Genomic DNA, 13,912 nt, shown 5'->3' with positions numbered 1-13,912 from the left:
TTAGTTCCAAAGACATTTCATGGTATGTAAGGCTCATTACAGTCCAAAGAAACTCCTAATTTTCCCATATACTCAGGCTTGAAACTATGGAGACATTTGCAACTCCGCCATCTAATCCATAGAGAATAAAACATAATTCATTCCATCCCTACAACATTCTATCTTCATATTTCACACATGATACCTAAATTCAGAAACTTACATTTAACTGCCCTTTAATTACAGGAGTAATCCTAAATATTTCTGTCTTCAAGTATACATCTTCCAATTTAACTACAAAAGGTGGGAAGGGTTCAGACCTGTTAATGCTGCTCTTATTAAGAAACTTCATTGGGATTCCCTAGTGGCGCAGTGGTTAAGAATCCACCTGCCAATGCAGGGGGCACGAATCCAAGCCATGATCCGGGAAGATCCCACATGCCATGGAGCAAATAAGCCCATGCACCACAACTACTGAGCCTGCGCTCTAGAGCTCGCGAGCCACAACTACTGCAGCCCGTGTGCTTAGAGCCCGTGCTCTGCAACAAGAGAAGCCACTGCAATGAGAAGCCCACGCACCGCAACAAAGAGTAGCTCCCGCTCTCAGCAACTAGAGAAAACCCGCGTGCAGCAGCGAAGACCCAATGCAGCCAAAAATTAAATAAATGAATACAATAAAATTAATTTTTTTAAAAAAAGAAACTTCATTAATGAAATTCCTCAGTTTAGAACACAAAGTTAAGGACATTTTCCATTTCCATTTCCCACTATCCACCACCCTACTTATTCACCAGTTAGTCTCATATGTGACATTCTTCCAGAATCCACATACCCCAAAATTTTGTTCAAGATGATCCTTTGTCTATCACACTCCATGACTTCAGACTATACTATGAATTTACAGTAATCAAAACAGTATGGTTCTGGCAAAAAACAGACATGTAGATCAATGGAACAGAACAGAGAGCCCACATAATTATGGCCCATTAATCTACGACAGAGGAGGCAAGAATATACAATGGAGAAAAGACAGTCTCTTCAGTAACTAGGGCTGGGAAAACTGGACATGTAAAAGAATGATATTAGGGCTTCCCTGGTGGCACAGTGGTTAAGAATCCGCCTGCCAATGCAGGGGACACAGGTTCAAGCCCCTGTCCGGGAAGATCCCACATGCCGTGGAGCAACTAAGCCCATGTGCCACAACTACTGAGCCTGTGCTCTAGAGCTCATGAGCCACAACTACTGAGCCTGCATGCTACAACTACTAAAGCCCGCACACCTAGAGCCCATGCTCTGCGACAAGAGAAGCCACCGCAAAGAAAAGTAGCCCCCGACTCGCCGCAACTAGAGAAAGCCTGCATGCAGCAACAAAGACCCAATGCAGCCAAAAATAAATAAAATAAATAAATTTTTAAAAAGAATGATATTAGAACAATTTCCTCACACCATATACAAAAGTAAACTCAAAATGGATTACAGACGTAAATGTAAGACTTGAAACAATAAAAGTTCTAGAAGAGAAGATAGGCAGCACACTCGCTGACATAAATCACAGAAATATTTTTTTTAGATCTGTCTCCCAAGACAAAAGTAATAAAAGCAAAAATAAACAAATGGGACCTAATTATAACTTTTGCACAGCAAAGGAAACCATCGACAAAACGAAAAAACAACCTACTGAATGCGAGAAAATATTTGCAAATAGTATGACAGATAAGGAGTTAAAATCCAAAACTTATAGACAGCTCATACAAAATATCAAAAACAACAAGGACCCCAATTTTTAAAATGGGCAGAAGACTGGAATAAATTTTTCCAAAGAAGACATACAGATGGCCAACAGGCACATAAAAGGCTCAATGTCTCTAATCATCAGAGAAATGCACATCAAAACCACAATGAGACATCAATCACTTCACACTTGTAAAAATGGCTATCATCAAAAAGACTACAAATAACAAATAGAAGACTCTTTGTCTAGATATCCTATGTTAACCTACTGAAACTTAGCCCATCCTCTAAACACCATCTTAAATATTTCCTACTTTTAAAACATTTTCAGGTTCCCTCAGTCAAAATATGTTTCAATAACAGACACCGTTAATTAACTTACAAAACATCCATTCTGCCTTCTTGCTTCCTACGGGTCTCAATTTTGTTCAGACAGCCACCCTCCTCAAAGCAGCAATGAGCTTTAGAGGGGCAGGTACCATCCCTGGCCCCAGAGAAGAATCACAGAGTCTTACCAAATGGTGGTTGTCCCAACACTGGTACTGGTTATTGGTTTAAAGCATATCATGGGAGGTAATTCTAGCTGATGAGATGTTAGATGAAATCTGCTAGGGTAGAGGAAAGCGTACATAGAGGATTTTTCCTTAATTAAAATAATATAGAAAAGGTTCTATTTTTTCTGTCTCTGAATGTTATATAATGAGGGTAGGACCCTTGGAGCTCCTGCCCACCATCTTTTGATTATGAGAGAAACTGGACCAAGATGCTGTGTATGCACAATGTAAAGATAGTATAAGAACCTGGCAACTTGGCATCTTGAAGCCACTGAACTACTCATCACCCTAACTTCTCATTTCCTACTGTGAAAAATCCATCACCCAACAACGTAAAATCCACAGTGCCTGACATCCAAATAAAGATTACTAGGCACACAAAGAAGCAGGAAAACACAATCCAAAATCTGAAATCTTCAAAACTGAAAATCCAAAATCTTCAAAACTGACCCCAAACTAACAGAGATGTTAAAATTACCAGATAAGGACATTAAAACAGCTCTTATAAGTGTATTGAATATGTTCCAAAGGCTAAATAGAGACATGGAAGATAAAAAAGGCCCAAGTCAAACTTCATAAAATAAAACCACCTAAGATGAAATTACCTTGGATATGATTAACAGCAGATTGGAAATTGCAGAAGAAAAGATTAGTGAACAAGTCAACAACGATTTAGAAAAACAAACAATTCAATCCAAGAATGGGCAGAGGAGCTAAATAAACACTTTTCCAGAGAAGACAAACAGATGGCAAATAGGCACAGGAAAAGAGGCTCAACACCACTAATTAGGCAAAAATCCAAATCAAAATGACAACAGATATCTATCACCTCACTTCTGTTAAAATGACGATTCTAAGAAAGATAAGAAATAACAAGTGTTGGCAAGGATGTGGCAAAAAGGGGACGCTCATACACTGCTGGCGGGAAGGCAGGCTGGTGTGGTCACTATGGAAAACAGTATGGACATTCCTCAGAAAATTAAAAACAGACCTAACGTATGATCCAGCTATTCTACTTATCAATACAAAAACACAAATTCAAAAATATATATGCATCCATATGTTTATTGCAGCATTATTTACAATAGAAAGATATGCAAACAACCTAATAAGTGCCCATAGGTGGAGGAGTGGCTAAAGGAGATATGGTATATATCTACAATAGACTACTACTCGGCCATATATTAAAAAAAAAAAAAAAGATGAAATCTCATCATTTATGATGTGGATGGACCTTGCGGGTATTATGCTAAGTTAAGTAAGTCGAACAGAGAAAGACAAATACAGTATGATACCACTTACATATGGAATCTAAAAATAAATTTAAAAAAATAAACTAAATGGTCAAATCAAACCAGATCAAAGCACAAAGATACAGAGAACAGAGTAATGGTTACTAGAGTGGAAGGGAGTTTGTGGAGTGCAAAATGGGTAAAGGTGGTCAGCTGTATGGTGACAAATGGAAACTAAACTTTTGGTGGTAAGCACACTGTAGTGTATACAGAAGTCAAACTATAATGTTTTAGGAACTTTCCTGGTGGCGCAGTGGTTTAGAATCCACCTGCCAATGCAGGGGACATGGGTTCGAGCCCTGGTCTGGGAAGATCCCACATGCTGCGGAGCAACTAAGCCCGTGCACCACAACTACTGAGCCTGCGGTCTAGAGCCCGTGAGCCACAACTACTGAAGCCCACGCACCTAGAGCCTGTGCTCTGCAACAAGAAAAGCCACCACAGTGAAAAGCCTACACACCAAAACGAAAAGTAGCTCTTGCTCACCGCAACTAGAGAAAGCCCGCGTGCAGCAACGAAGACCCAACGCAGCCAAAAACAAATAAATGAATTTATTTCTTTTTAAAAAAAGTATCTGTTTACTCAAAAATAACAATACCCTATGGAGTTTATAACATGTGGAAGTCAAATGCACATGACAGCAATAGCACAAAGTCCAGGAGGGGAAATGGAAGTACACTTTTATTATACAGACAACTACATAATATCACTTCAGGGTAGACTGTGGTAACTGAAAGATGCACACTATAAACCCTAAAGCAACCAATTAAATAACAAAACAAGGCTTATAGGCATACCTTGTAGATACTGTATGTTCAATTCCAGACCACCAAAATAAAGCAAATTACGCAATTTTTTTTTGGTTTCCCAGAGCATATAAAAGTTATGTTTACACAATACTGCAGTCTACTAAGTGGGCAATAGCATTCTGTCTAAAAAACAACGTACATACCTTAATTTTAAAATGCTTTATTGGGCTTCCCTGGTGGCACAGTGGTTGAGAGTCTGCCTGCCGATGCAGGGGACACGGGTTCGTGCCCCGGTCTGGGAAGATCCCACATGCTGCAGAGTGGCTAGGCCCGAGAGCCATGGCCGCTGAGCCTGCGCCTCCAGAGCCTGTGCTCCGCAACGGGAGAGGCCACAACAGTGAGAGGCCAGCGTACCGCAAAAAAAAAAAAAAAGCTTTTTATTTCTGGGCTTCCCTGGTGGCACAGTAGTTAAGAATCTGCCTGCCAATGAAGGGGACACGGGTTCGAGCCCTAGTCCGGGAAGATCCCACATGCCGTGGAGCAACTAAGCCCGTGCGCCACAACTACTGAGCCTGTGCTCTAGAGCCTGCGTGCCACAACTGCTGAGCCCAGAAGCCACAACTACTGAAGCCTGCGAGTGAGCCACAACTACTGAAGCCCGTGCGCCTAGAGCCTGTGCTCTGCAACAAGAGAAGCCACAACAATGAGAAGCCCACGCATTGCAAGGAAGAGTAGCCCCTGCTCGCCGCAACTAGAGAAACCCCGCGTGCAGCAATGAAGACCCAATGCAGACATAAATAAAATAAATTAATTAAAATGCTTTATTGCTAAAAACTGCTAACCATCATCTGTGCCTAAAGCAAGTCACAATCTTTTTGCTGGTGGCTGCTGTGTGATGGGGTGGCGGTTGCCAAAGGCAGGGTGGTGTGGCAAGCTTTGAACGTTAAGACGGCAGTGAAGTATGGAAAGTCAACTGACTCTTCCTCCCACAAACAATTTCTCAAGCATGCAACGCTGTTTGATAGCATTTTACCCACAGTAGAACTTCTTTCCAAATTGGAGTCAATCCTCTCAAATCCTGGCGTTGCTTTATCAACGAAAGTAATACTCATGTAATATTCTAAATCCTTTGTTGTCATTTCAATAATCTTCACAGCATCTTCACCAGGAACAGATTCACTCTCAAGAAACCACTTTCTCTGCCCATCAACAAGAAGCAACTCCTTACCTGCTCAAGTTTTATCACAAGATTGCAGCATTTCAGTCCATGTCTTCAGGCTCTACTTCTGATTCTAGTTCTCTTGCTGTTTCCACCACATCTGCAGTTACTTCCCCCACTGAAGTCCTAAACCCCTCAAAGTCACCCATCAGGGCTGGAATCAACTTCTTCCAAACTCCTGTTAATGCTGAGATGTTGACCTCTTCCCACGAACCATGAATAGTCTTAATGGCATCTAGAATGGTGAGTCCTTTCCAGAAGGTCTTCAAGTGACTTTGCCCAGATCCCTCAGAGGAATCACTATCTCTGACGGCCACAGCCTTACAAAATGTATTTTCTTAAATAATAAGACTTGAAAGTCAGAATTACTCTTTGATCCATGAGCTGCAGAGCTTCCCTGGTGGCGCAGTGGTTGAGAGTCCGCCTCCCGATGCGGGAAACACGGGTTCGTGCCCCAGTCCAGGAAGATCCCACATGCCGCAGAGCGGCTGGGCTCGTGAGCCATGGCCACTGAGCCTGCGCGTCCGGAGCCTGTGCTCCGCGACGGGAGAGGCCACAGCAGTAAGAGGTCCGCGTACCACAAAAAAAAAAAAAAAAAAAAAAGCTATTGGCTGATCCATGAGCTGCAGAATGGATGTGTTCACAGGCATGAAAACAACGTAAATCTCATTGTACGTCTCCATCAGAGTTCTTGGGTGACCAGGTGCACTGTCAACGAGCAGTAGTATTTTGAAAGGAATCTTCTTTTCTGAGCAGTAGGTGTCAACAGTGGGCTTAAAATACTTAGTAAATCATGTTGCAAACAGATGTACTGTCATCCAGGCTTTGTTCTCCCACTTACAGAGCACACGCAGAGTAGATCTGGCATAATTCTTAAGGGCCCTAGTATTTTTGGCATGGTGAATGAGCACTGGCTTCAGCTTAAAGTCACCAGTTGCATTAGCCCCTAACAAGAGTCAGCCTGTCCTTTGAAGATTTGAAGTCAGATACTGACTTCTCCTCTCTAGCTATTAAAGTCCTTGATGGTGTCTTCTTCCAATAGAAGGCTGTTTTGTCTACACTGAAAATCTGCTGTTTGCTGTAGCCACCTTCATTTTAATTATCTTACCTAGATCTTCTGGATGACCTACAGCTTCTACATCAGCACTTGCACTTTTATGTTACAGAGATGACTTCTTTCCTCAAACCTCATGACCCAACCTCTGCTAGCTCCAAGGTGTTTTTCCGCAGCTTCGCCATCTCTCTTAGCCTTTACAGATTTCAAGAGAATTAGGGCCTTGCTCTGGATAGGCTTTGGCTTCAGGGAATGTTGTGGCTGGTCTGACGTTCTGTACAGAACACTAAAACTTTCTCCATAACTGCAATAAGGCTGTGTTGCTTTCTTGTCGTTTGTGTCTTCACTGGAGGGGCACTTTTAATTTCTTTTAGGAACATTCCTTTGCATTCACAACTTGGCTAAACCATTTGACACAGGAGGCCTAGTTTTCAGCTTATCTCATCCTTTCACACGCCTTGCTCATTCAGCTTCGTCATTTCTAGCTCTTGATTTAAAGTAAGAGACGTTGAGTGTCTTCCTTTCACTTGAACACTTAAAGACCACTGTAGGGTTATTAATTGGCCTAAGTTCAATACTGTTGTGTCTCAGGGAATAGGGAGGCCTGAGGAGAGGAAGAAAGACAGGGGAACAGCCAGTGGGTGGGGAAGTCAGAACACACAGAACATTTATGGATTCAGTTCACAGTCTTACGTGGGCATAGTCTGTAGCACCCCAAAACAACTACAACAGCATCATCAAAGGTTACCAATCACAGATCACAATAACAAATATAATAATACTGAAAAACTTTGAAATACTGTGAGAATTACCAAAATGTGACACAGGGTCATGAAGTGAGCAAACGCTGTTGGGAAAAAATGGCAGTGATAGACTTACGTGATGCCGAGTTGCCACAAAACTTCAATCTGTAAAAAACCAGAATATCTGCAAAGTGCAATAAAGCAAGGCACAATAAAATAAGGTATGCCTGTATAGGTAATAATCCAGCAAAGGAGATAAAATGGAATCATAAAAAACTTCAATCCAAAAGAATGCAGGAAAAAGGAAACAAAGAACAGATAGACACAAATGGGGGTGGAGGGGCTTAATCACATTAAGTGTATGTAGCCTAAGTACTACAAATAAAAAAGCGGACACTGCCAGGTTAGATTTTTTAAAAACCTGCTGCCTGGGGCTTCCCTGGTGGCACGGTGGTTGAGAGTCCACCTGCCAATGCAGGGGACATGGGTTCGTACCCCGGTCCGGGAAGATCCTGCATGCCGCGGAGCGGCTGGGCCCGTGAGCCATGGCCGCTGAGCCACAACGGTGAGAGGCCCGCGTGATGCGCACACACACACACACACACACACACACGCAAAAAAAAAAAAAAAAAAAAACCTGCTGCCTGTAAGAAACACACATTAGGTATAAAAATATGATAGGGTAAAATAAAAGGATGGAATGATATACCATATTTACACTAGTCAAAAGAAAGTTAGAATGGATATATTAATATCAGACAAAGTAGATTTCAGAGTCAAATACAGGATTTTTCTGTTACAGTCAAAAGTGTCCTTATCAGAAGGATAAGCTGGGACAAAGTGAGAGAGTGGCATGGACATACATACACTACCAAATGTAAAATAGATAGCTAGTGGGAAGCAGCCGCACAGCACAGGGAGATCAGCTCGGTGCTCTGTGACCACCTAGAGGGGTGGGATAGGGCGGGTGGGAGGGAGGGAGACACAAGAGGGAAGAGATATGGGGTCATGTGTATATGTATAACTGATTCACTCTGTCATAAAGCAGAAACTGACGCACCGCTGTAAAGCAGTTATGCTCCAGTAAAGATGTTAAAAAAAAAAAAAAAGTGTCCTTGTCAATATCTCTCCTGTGATCAAAGTTAAAAGTTACTTTACATAACCACTAGAGCACTATCGCAGCCTCCCTGTGGCTTGGAATAATTCAATTGTAAACTGACAAGCAAAGACTATAGTTACACAGACAGAAATATGCTAAAACTGAGACACAAGCCGATATTATTTCTGTGCAAAGGGAGGGTTAAAACAGCATTCCTGATACTACTATCCTTAGAAAGGCCTGCTTACATAGGTGGCATCTAGGAAGTCGGCCTTTGGAGGGCTCCCAGGGTTGCCTACGTGATAAGGGCAGTTTACTGTGCCTCGATTATCTGTGCAAACAATACGGCTTTCCTTCTGGTACGTGCTGGGCAGAGGGTGCCTACAGGACTAGCCCCAGTGAAGACCTTGATCTTCTCCAGGCAGAAGCACCAGGCACGTGCTGCCCTACCTGCACTGCTGGAGGAAAAGGGAGCTCTGCACGCCCCTCACGGGCGGAAACACCTAAGGAAGCCTGCACATGGGGTCTTCCAGACTTTATCAGGGTCTTTCTCCATTAAGATCTTTTCATTATACATCTTTAGCACATAAAGGCAGTAAGTCTTAGCCATAATTACAACTCTGTGCTGAGTCCCATGAGTCCTAGTCAGTCTCCAAGGTAGAGGTATCTTGTGGACCCCTGAGCACAAACAGAGAATTCAGATATGTGAATATTTCCTTCCTCTTAAAAAACTATAGGGCAAAATGAAGAACACATAACACTGATAATTTTTTAGTTTACATTGCAAAGCACTAGGATTATATAAAAAATAACAGTATTAGACAACATTATTCATAAAGTAGGTACTTGGAGATCATCTTACATAAAGATACAGACCATATTTAAAATGATCTTATATAAGCCTACTTTCAGTTTATAGGGGAGGGTTATGGACAGAGACTTTTACTGTACATTGTTATTTTTTTAAAACAAAAATTACATTCACATTACATTGCTTGTCTACATTCTTAATGTGTACTTCCACCTTATATAGAAAAGCTATTTTTGTCCTCTTTTTCAGTCTACAACAAGAACCCAAAATATTTGAAACTTACAACTCTTCTTGCAGAACTCAGTTGGTTTTTACACACAGACAACTGGCACAAAATCAGTAGAATACAATGGAATTGCAATATGGGATTGTGAGGGCTTCCCTGGTGGCGCAGTGGTTAAGAATCCACCTGCCAATGCAGGGGACACAGGTTCGAGCCCCGGTCCGGGAAGATGCCACATGCCGTGGAGCAACTAAGCCCGTGCGTCACAGCTACTGAGCCTACCCTCTAGAGCCCGCGAGCCACAGCTACTGAGCCCACGCGCGTAGAGCCCATGCTCCACAACAAGAGAAGCCAAGCCACCGCAATGAAGAGTAGCCCCCACTCGCCACAACTAGAGAAAAGCCCGCGCGCAGCACGGAGACCCAATGCAGCCAAAAAATTTAAAAGAAAAAAGAAAAAATATGGGGTTGTGGCAGATGATGACGGTGAAGAAAGCATGAGAAATTATCAATCTAAGTGGAGAGATGCTATAAGTAATTTTTTAATGTTTTATTTATAGAAGGGCTGAACATTTGATTCAGAACTAGTTAAATAACGGAAATATGTGTTGGAGGTTTATGCGGTATTTCTTTGGGGGGCAATGAGCAAAGTGCTGGAAAGAGGGGTGTTAGGTAAATAAATGATCAAACATCTGTAGAATTCAGGATTAAAGTATTCCCTCGGTAATATTCAAATTATCCATATTTCCAAGATGTTGGTAGCACCCCCAGGGCTCCAAAGAGGAAATTAAAAGAGAAACACCATTACCTTTCCTGAAATACAGGTCATAGTTTAGCATATTCTTCCATCTAGCAAAAGATAAATAAAGTTCCCTGTGGAAAAACTGAAAAACAATCTGTTGGAAATTCCAGAAAAACTGAACTGCTTGATAATGCATGCCATTTAACAATGGAGGAAATATATTAAATGTATTAGTTTTAAGAAAGAAATCATCTTTCCTGATTACAGGGGCATGTGTCAACCTTGGCACCGCTGGAGCTGGAGCCTGCTCCGTGCAGTGCAGGTTGGTAGCAGCACCACTAGGTGCCAGTAGCACACTCCCCTCCCTTGGACCACAGCACTCAGTATTGCCCTTCACTGGCAAACCCCACTCATGCATACATGTATCCCATAAATGACTCCCTTGTGTTCAGGTATTTTGTCAGGCACTAGAGATAAAATGACAAACCAACACATACAGTATTCATGCCCTCATGATGCCTACAGCCCTAGTTGGGGGACCAAAGGTAATTAAATACTCACAGAAACAACATAAATTTCCAAATGTTGCTAAGTGACACAAAGGAGAGATACATATTCCAATGATGATGTACATTAAGGACACATGCTCAAATATTTCTTATTTAAAGATGCAGCCAACCCAAAAATTTAGAGTACTGCAACGCCCCCATCCGAGCTTTGTATCTTGTTCTTTTCCATCACTGAAAGATTGAAAGGTCCAATGCTAACTTCAGTTTATTTCAGTATCTGTCAAAGGCTTTTACAAAAATGATTCTCACAAAAATAGGGCGATCTAAACAAAAGTACATATTTCTACAACCATTTTTCAATCCCAACCAAAATTATCAAAAATTAGCCAGGAGATTTTCACCTTCCAAAGTAAAAAAATATTAATTTTTAACAAAGGGGTTTAAAGCATCCATAGGGCTCCCCTGGTGGCGCAGTGGTTGAGAGTCCGCCTGCCAATGCAGGGGAAGCGGGTTCGTGCCCCGGTCCGGGAAGATCCCACATGCCACGGAGCGGCTGGGCCCGTGAGCCATGGCCACTGAGCCTGCACATCGGGAGCCTGTGCTCCGCAACGGAAGAGGCCACAACAGTGAGAGGCCCATGTACCACAAAAAAAAAAAAAAAAAAAAAAAAAAAAAAAAAAAAATCCATCCATAAACTCTTTAGAATATTTTAATCAGGAAATTCTGTGTCCAGGATTTTGGGGGAACCAATGTGAGAATATTTTTGTTGTTTGCACTGTTTCTGGCAATAAACTATCAATAGAAATAGTTCCAAACTTCTGTTTTCAAAATGCTCAACCCTCAGCACGTTTCTGTGAAAAGTCATTACATTCTTATTGTTGAAACACCACTTTTATCTTGAAGAGGCAGATGAAGTGTTTATTTTCTTTGAAAACAGAGGTAGATATAATATATTCAGCCACATGTCATCCTAATAACGGTCGACAAATTTTTAACATCTGTTTTTTGGTAAAATAAAAGCCTGTTCTAAGTTCAACAGCACTTTTACACACTTTGCCCCTGGGGAACCTTTTAAGACATCAAAGATTTTTCATTTTCACACCACCCCACCCCATCTCTTACGTAGGACTGTAAAGATTTACTCTACTTTAGAGGGGTTCTTTTGACAATTATAAATTTATAAACTTATATAAAACTAACCACACTGGTGACCTCCTTTAACACTTTGGCACTTACTTGTGACTTCTTTCTTGTAACTATGAATGATTCCATGAATGATCTTTAGGGCTATTCATTTAGGCTATAAGTATTTATTGAGGAATGACCAAAACAGAAAAAGATCCTTTTCAGAAGGGCACTATTATCTAGTGAGGAGAGACAGACAAGATTATTAAATAACTATACACTGTGTTAGATGCTGGTAAGTAGGAAGGAGAGAACAGTCCAGCGGGGGTATGATGGGAGGAGGAGACTCCTGAAATTTTCAGTAGGGAGTCCAGCAAAGCCCTCACAGATTAGGTAACTTCAATAAATACCTAAAGGAAGTGAGGGAGTAAGCCATGCATGTAGGGAACAGGGACTGCAAAGGCCTAGAGGTGGGCGGTTTTGAGGAAGACCAAAGAGATCACTAAGGCTGAAGGAAGCGAGCGAGGGGAAGGGTTACGGGGAGCGACATCTTAGAGCACTAGTGGGAGTGGTGAAGATCCTGGAGGCCCTGCCAGTCAGGAAGGACTGGCTTTTTTCCTCTTAGTGAAACGGGAAGTCACTGAAGAGTGTTAGGCAGAGAAGTGATGTGACTTGACCTATACGTTACTTATCTATTTTATCAATTTATTTACCAGTGTGGCTCATTCTATGGATGAAAACCCAAGACTGTCATTATTTTCTGTTATTGCTCAAATTGGTCCAGCTCTTAGGAGCTCCTTCAGGTTGGCTCCTGTGCTTTCAACAAGTCCCCATCTCTCTGAACACTTCCTTGCTTTCTGGCACCTCATCCTGTATCTTCCCTGCACCATGAGCCACTTTTCAAGGAGCTCTGGTCCTTTTTATTGGAGGACACTGGTTAGAAACCAAGATCTGGGCACTAGATGTGCTCACTGCTACTAGAAGTCACTACTTCTAGGCCTTCACAGGGGACAGAGCTAGGAGACAAATGCAGCATACTAACACATGCATACACACATATCTATATTTCTGTATCTGTCCATATAAATATTAAAAACCTTAAGTTTATATTGATACCTCCCATTCTAACAGCACAAAAATCATTTTAGAATTTTACTCACTCAATTACAGCAGGTATGTGCACGTATATGCAGGGTTTTTTTGTCTTTAGCTTTACGGGTAGCCAGTCAAGACACTATTTTTCAGTTGCTTAGTTTCTTCCCTACCCGTCATTGTGAATTTTGCTATCCCGTTTTAGGTTCCCCCACAGCCCAGATGGCTGTAGTTGCTTATTCAGGGGTAGGTGAAACATTCTTACGGTTCTACGAGCCCGAGCTATACAAAAAGATGTGTCTGAGACGTGTCGCACCACATTCCTGCTACACGGATCCCACTCCTGTCTTCATCCCACCTGTTTCCCACCCACCTTTTAGAGACAGGTAACCAATCTCTCTACTTTCTGGTTTATTCTTCCTGTGTTTCTTTTCCACAAATGTACGTATGCGTGTATACTTTCTTACATCTCATTCCTTTCTACATAAAGTGTTGCACACCATAAGTGGTCTTTTGCACTTTTTTATTCCACTTAAAAGTATATATTGGAAACTACTCTGTATTAGTTCATAAAAATATTCCTCATAGTATTTTTTACAGTCGTACACTATTCCACTGTATGAACCATACCACGGTCTATTCAACCATTCTGTTATGTGTGGTCAGAGGTTGTTTCCAATATTTTGCAAATTGAACAATGCTGTTAATGTTTTTGTATTATTGGAGGCATATTTTCAGGATAGAATCTCAGAAAGGTCAAAAGATAAGTGCATGTATAGTGTATTAGGCATTTTGCCAAATTTCTCTCCAGAAGACATGTACCAATTTGCATTCCCACCAGTGAGGCATAAGAGTGCCTATTTCCCCACAGCCTTATCAAAAATGGGTTGTTACAGTTCATTTTAGCCTTTGTTCATTGCCTTTCCTATAATGCTTTTCACTGTCACAAAATATTCCAAAACTACTTCTAAAGTAGTTCATGGAAGAAACA

At 41.6% G+C, this 13,912-nt stretch overlaps 1 protein-coding gene across 18 annotated transcripts in view; it reads right to left on the bottom strand.

Annotated features, from left to right (window-relative positions):
* The window catches only part of KMT2C (lysine methyltransferase 2C), a 289,703-nt gene that overhangs the window by 151,674 nt on the left and 124,117 nt on the right, over positions 1 to 13,912 (bottom strand). The window contains exons 1-2 of one of the 18 annotated variants that reach the window (XM_067041783.1): positions 5,343 to 6,105; positions 4,509 to 4,672 (exon numbers count right to left, since the gene is read on the bottom strand). The exons of the other annotated variants lie outside the window; for them this stretch is intronic. Coding sequence (XP_066897884.1) covers positions 4,509 to 4,646 — 138 coding nt within the window. The 5' untranslated portion in view covers positions 4,647 to 4,672; positions 5,343 to 6,105. Of the gene's footprint in view, positions 1 to 4,508; positions 4,673 to 5,342; positions 6,106 to 13,912 lie in introns of those variants that run through there. 18 annotated transcript variants of the gene reach the window in all.

Source organism: Kogia breviceps, chromosome 9, assembly GCF_026419965.1.
Source record: "Kogia breviceps isolate mKogBre1 chromosome 9, mKogBre1 haplotype 1, whole genome shotgun sequence".
In the NCBI taxonomy this organism is placed as follows: Eukaryota; Metazoa; Chordata; class Mammalia; order Artiodactyla; family Physeteridae; genus Kogia; species Kogia breviceps.
Note: the sequence above shows the minus strand (reverse complement) of the source record. Positions and strands in the feature narration are given on the sequence as shown.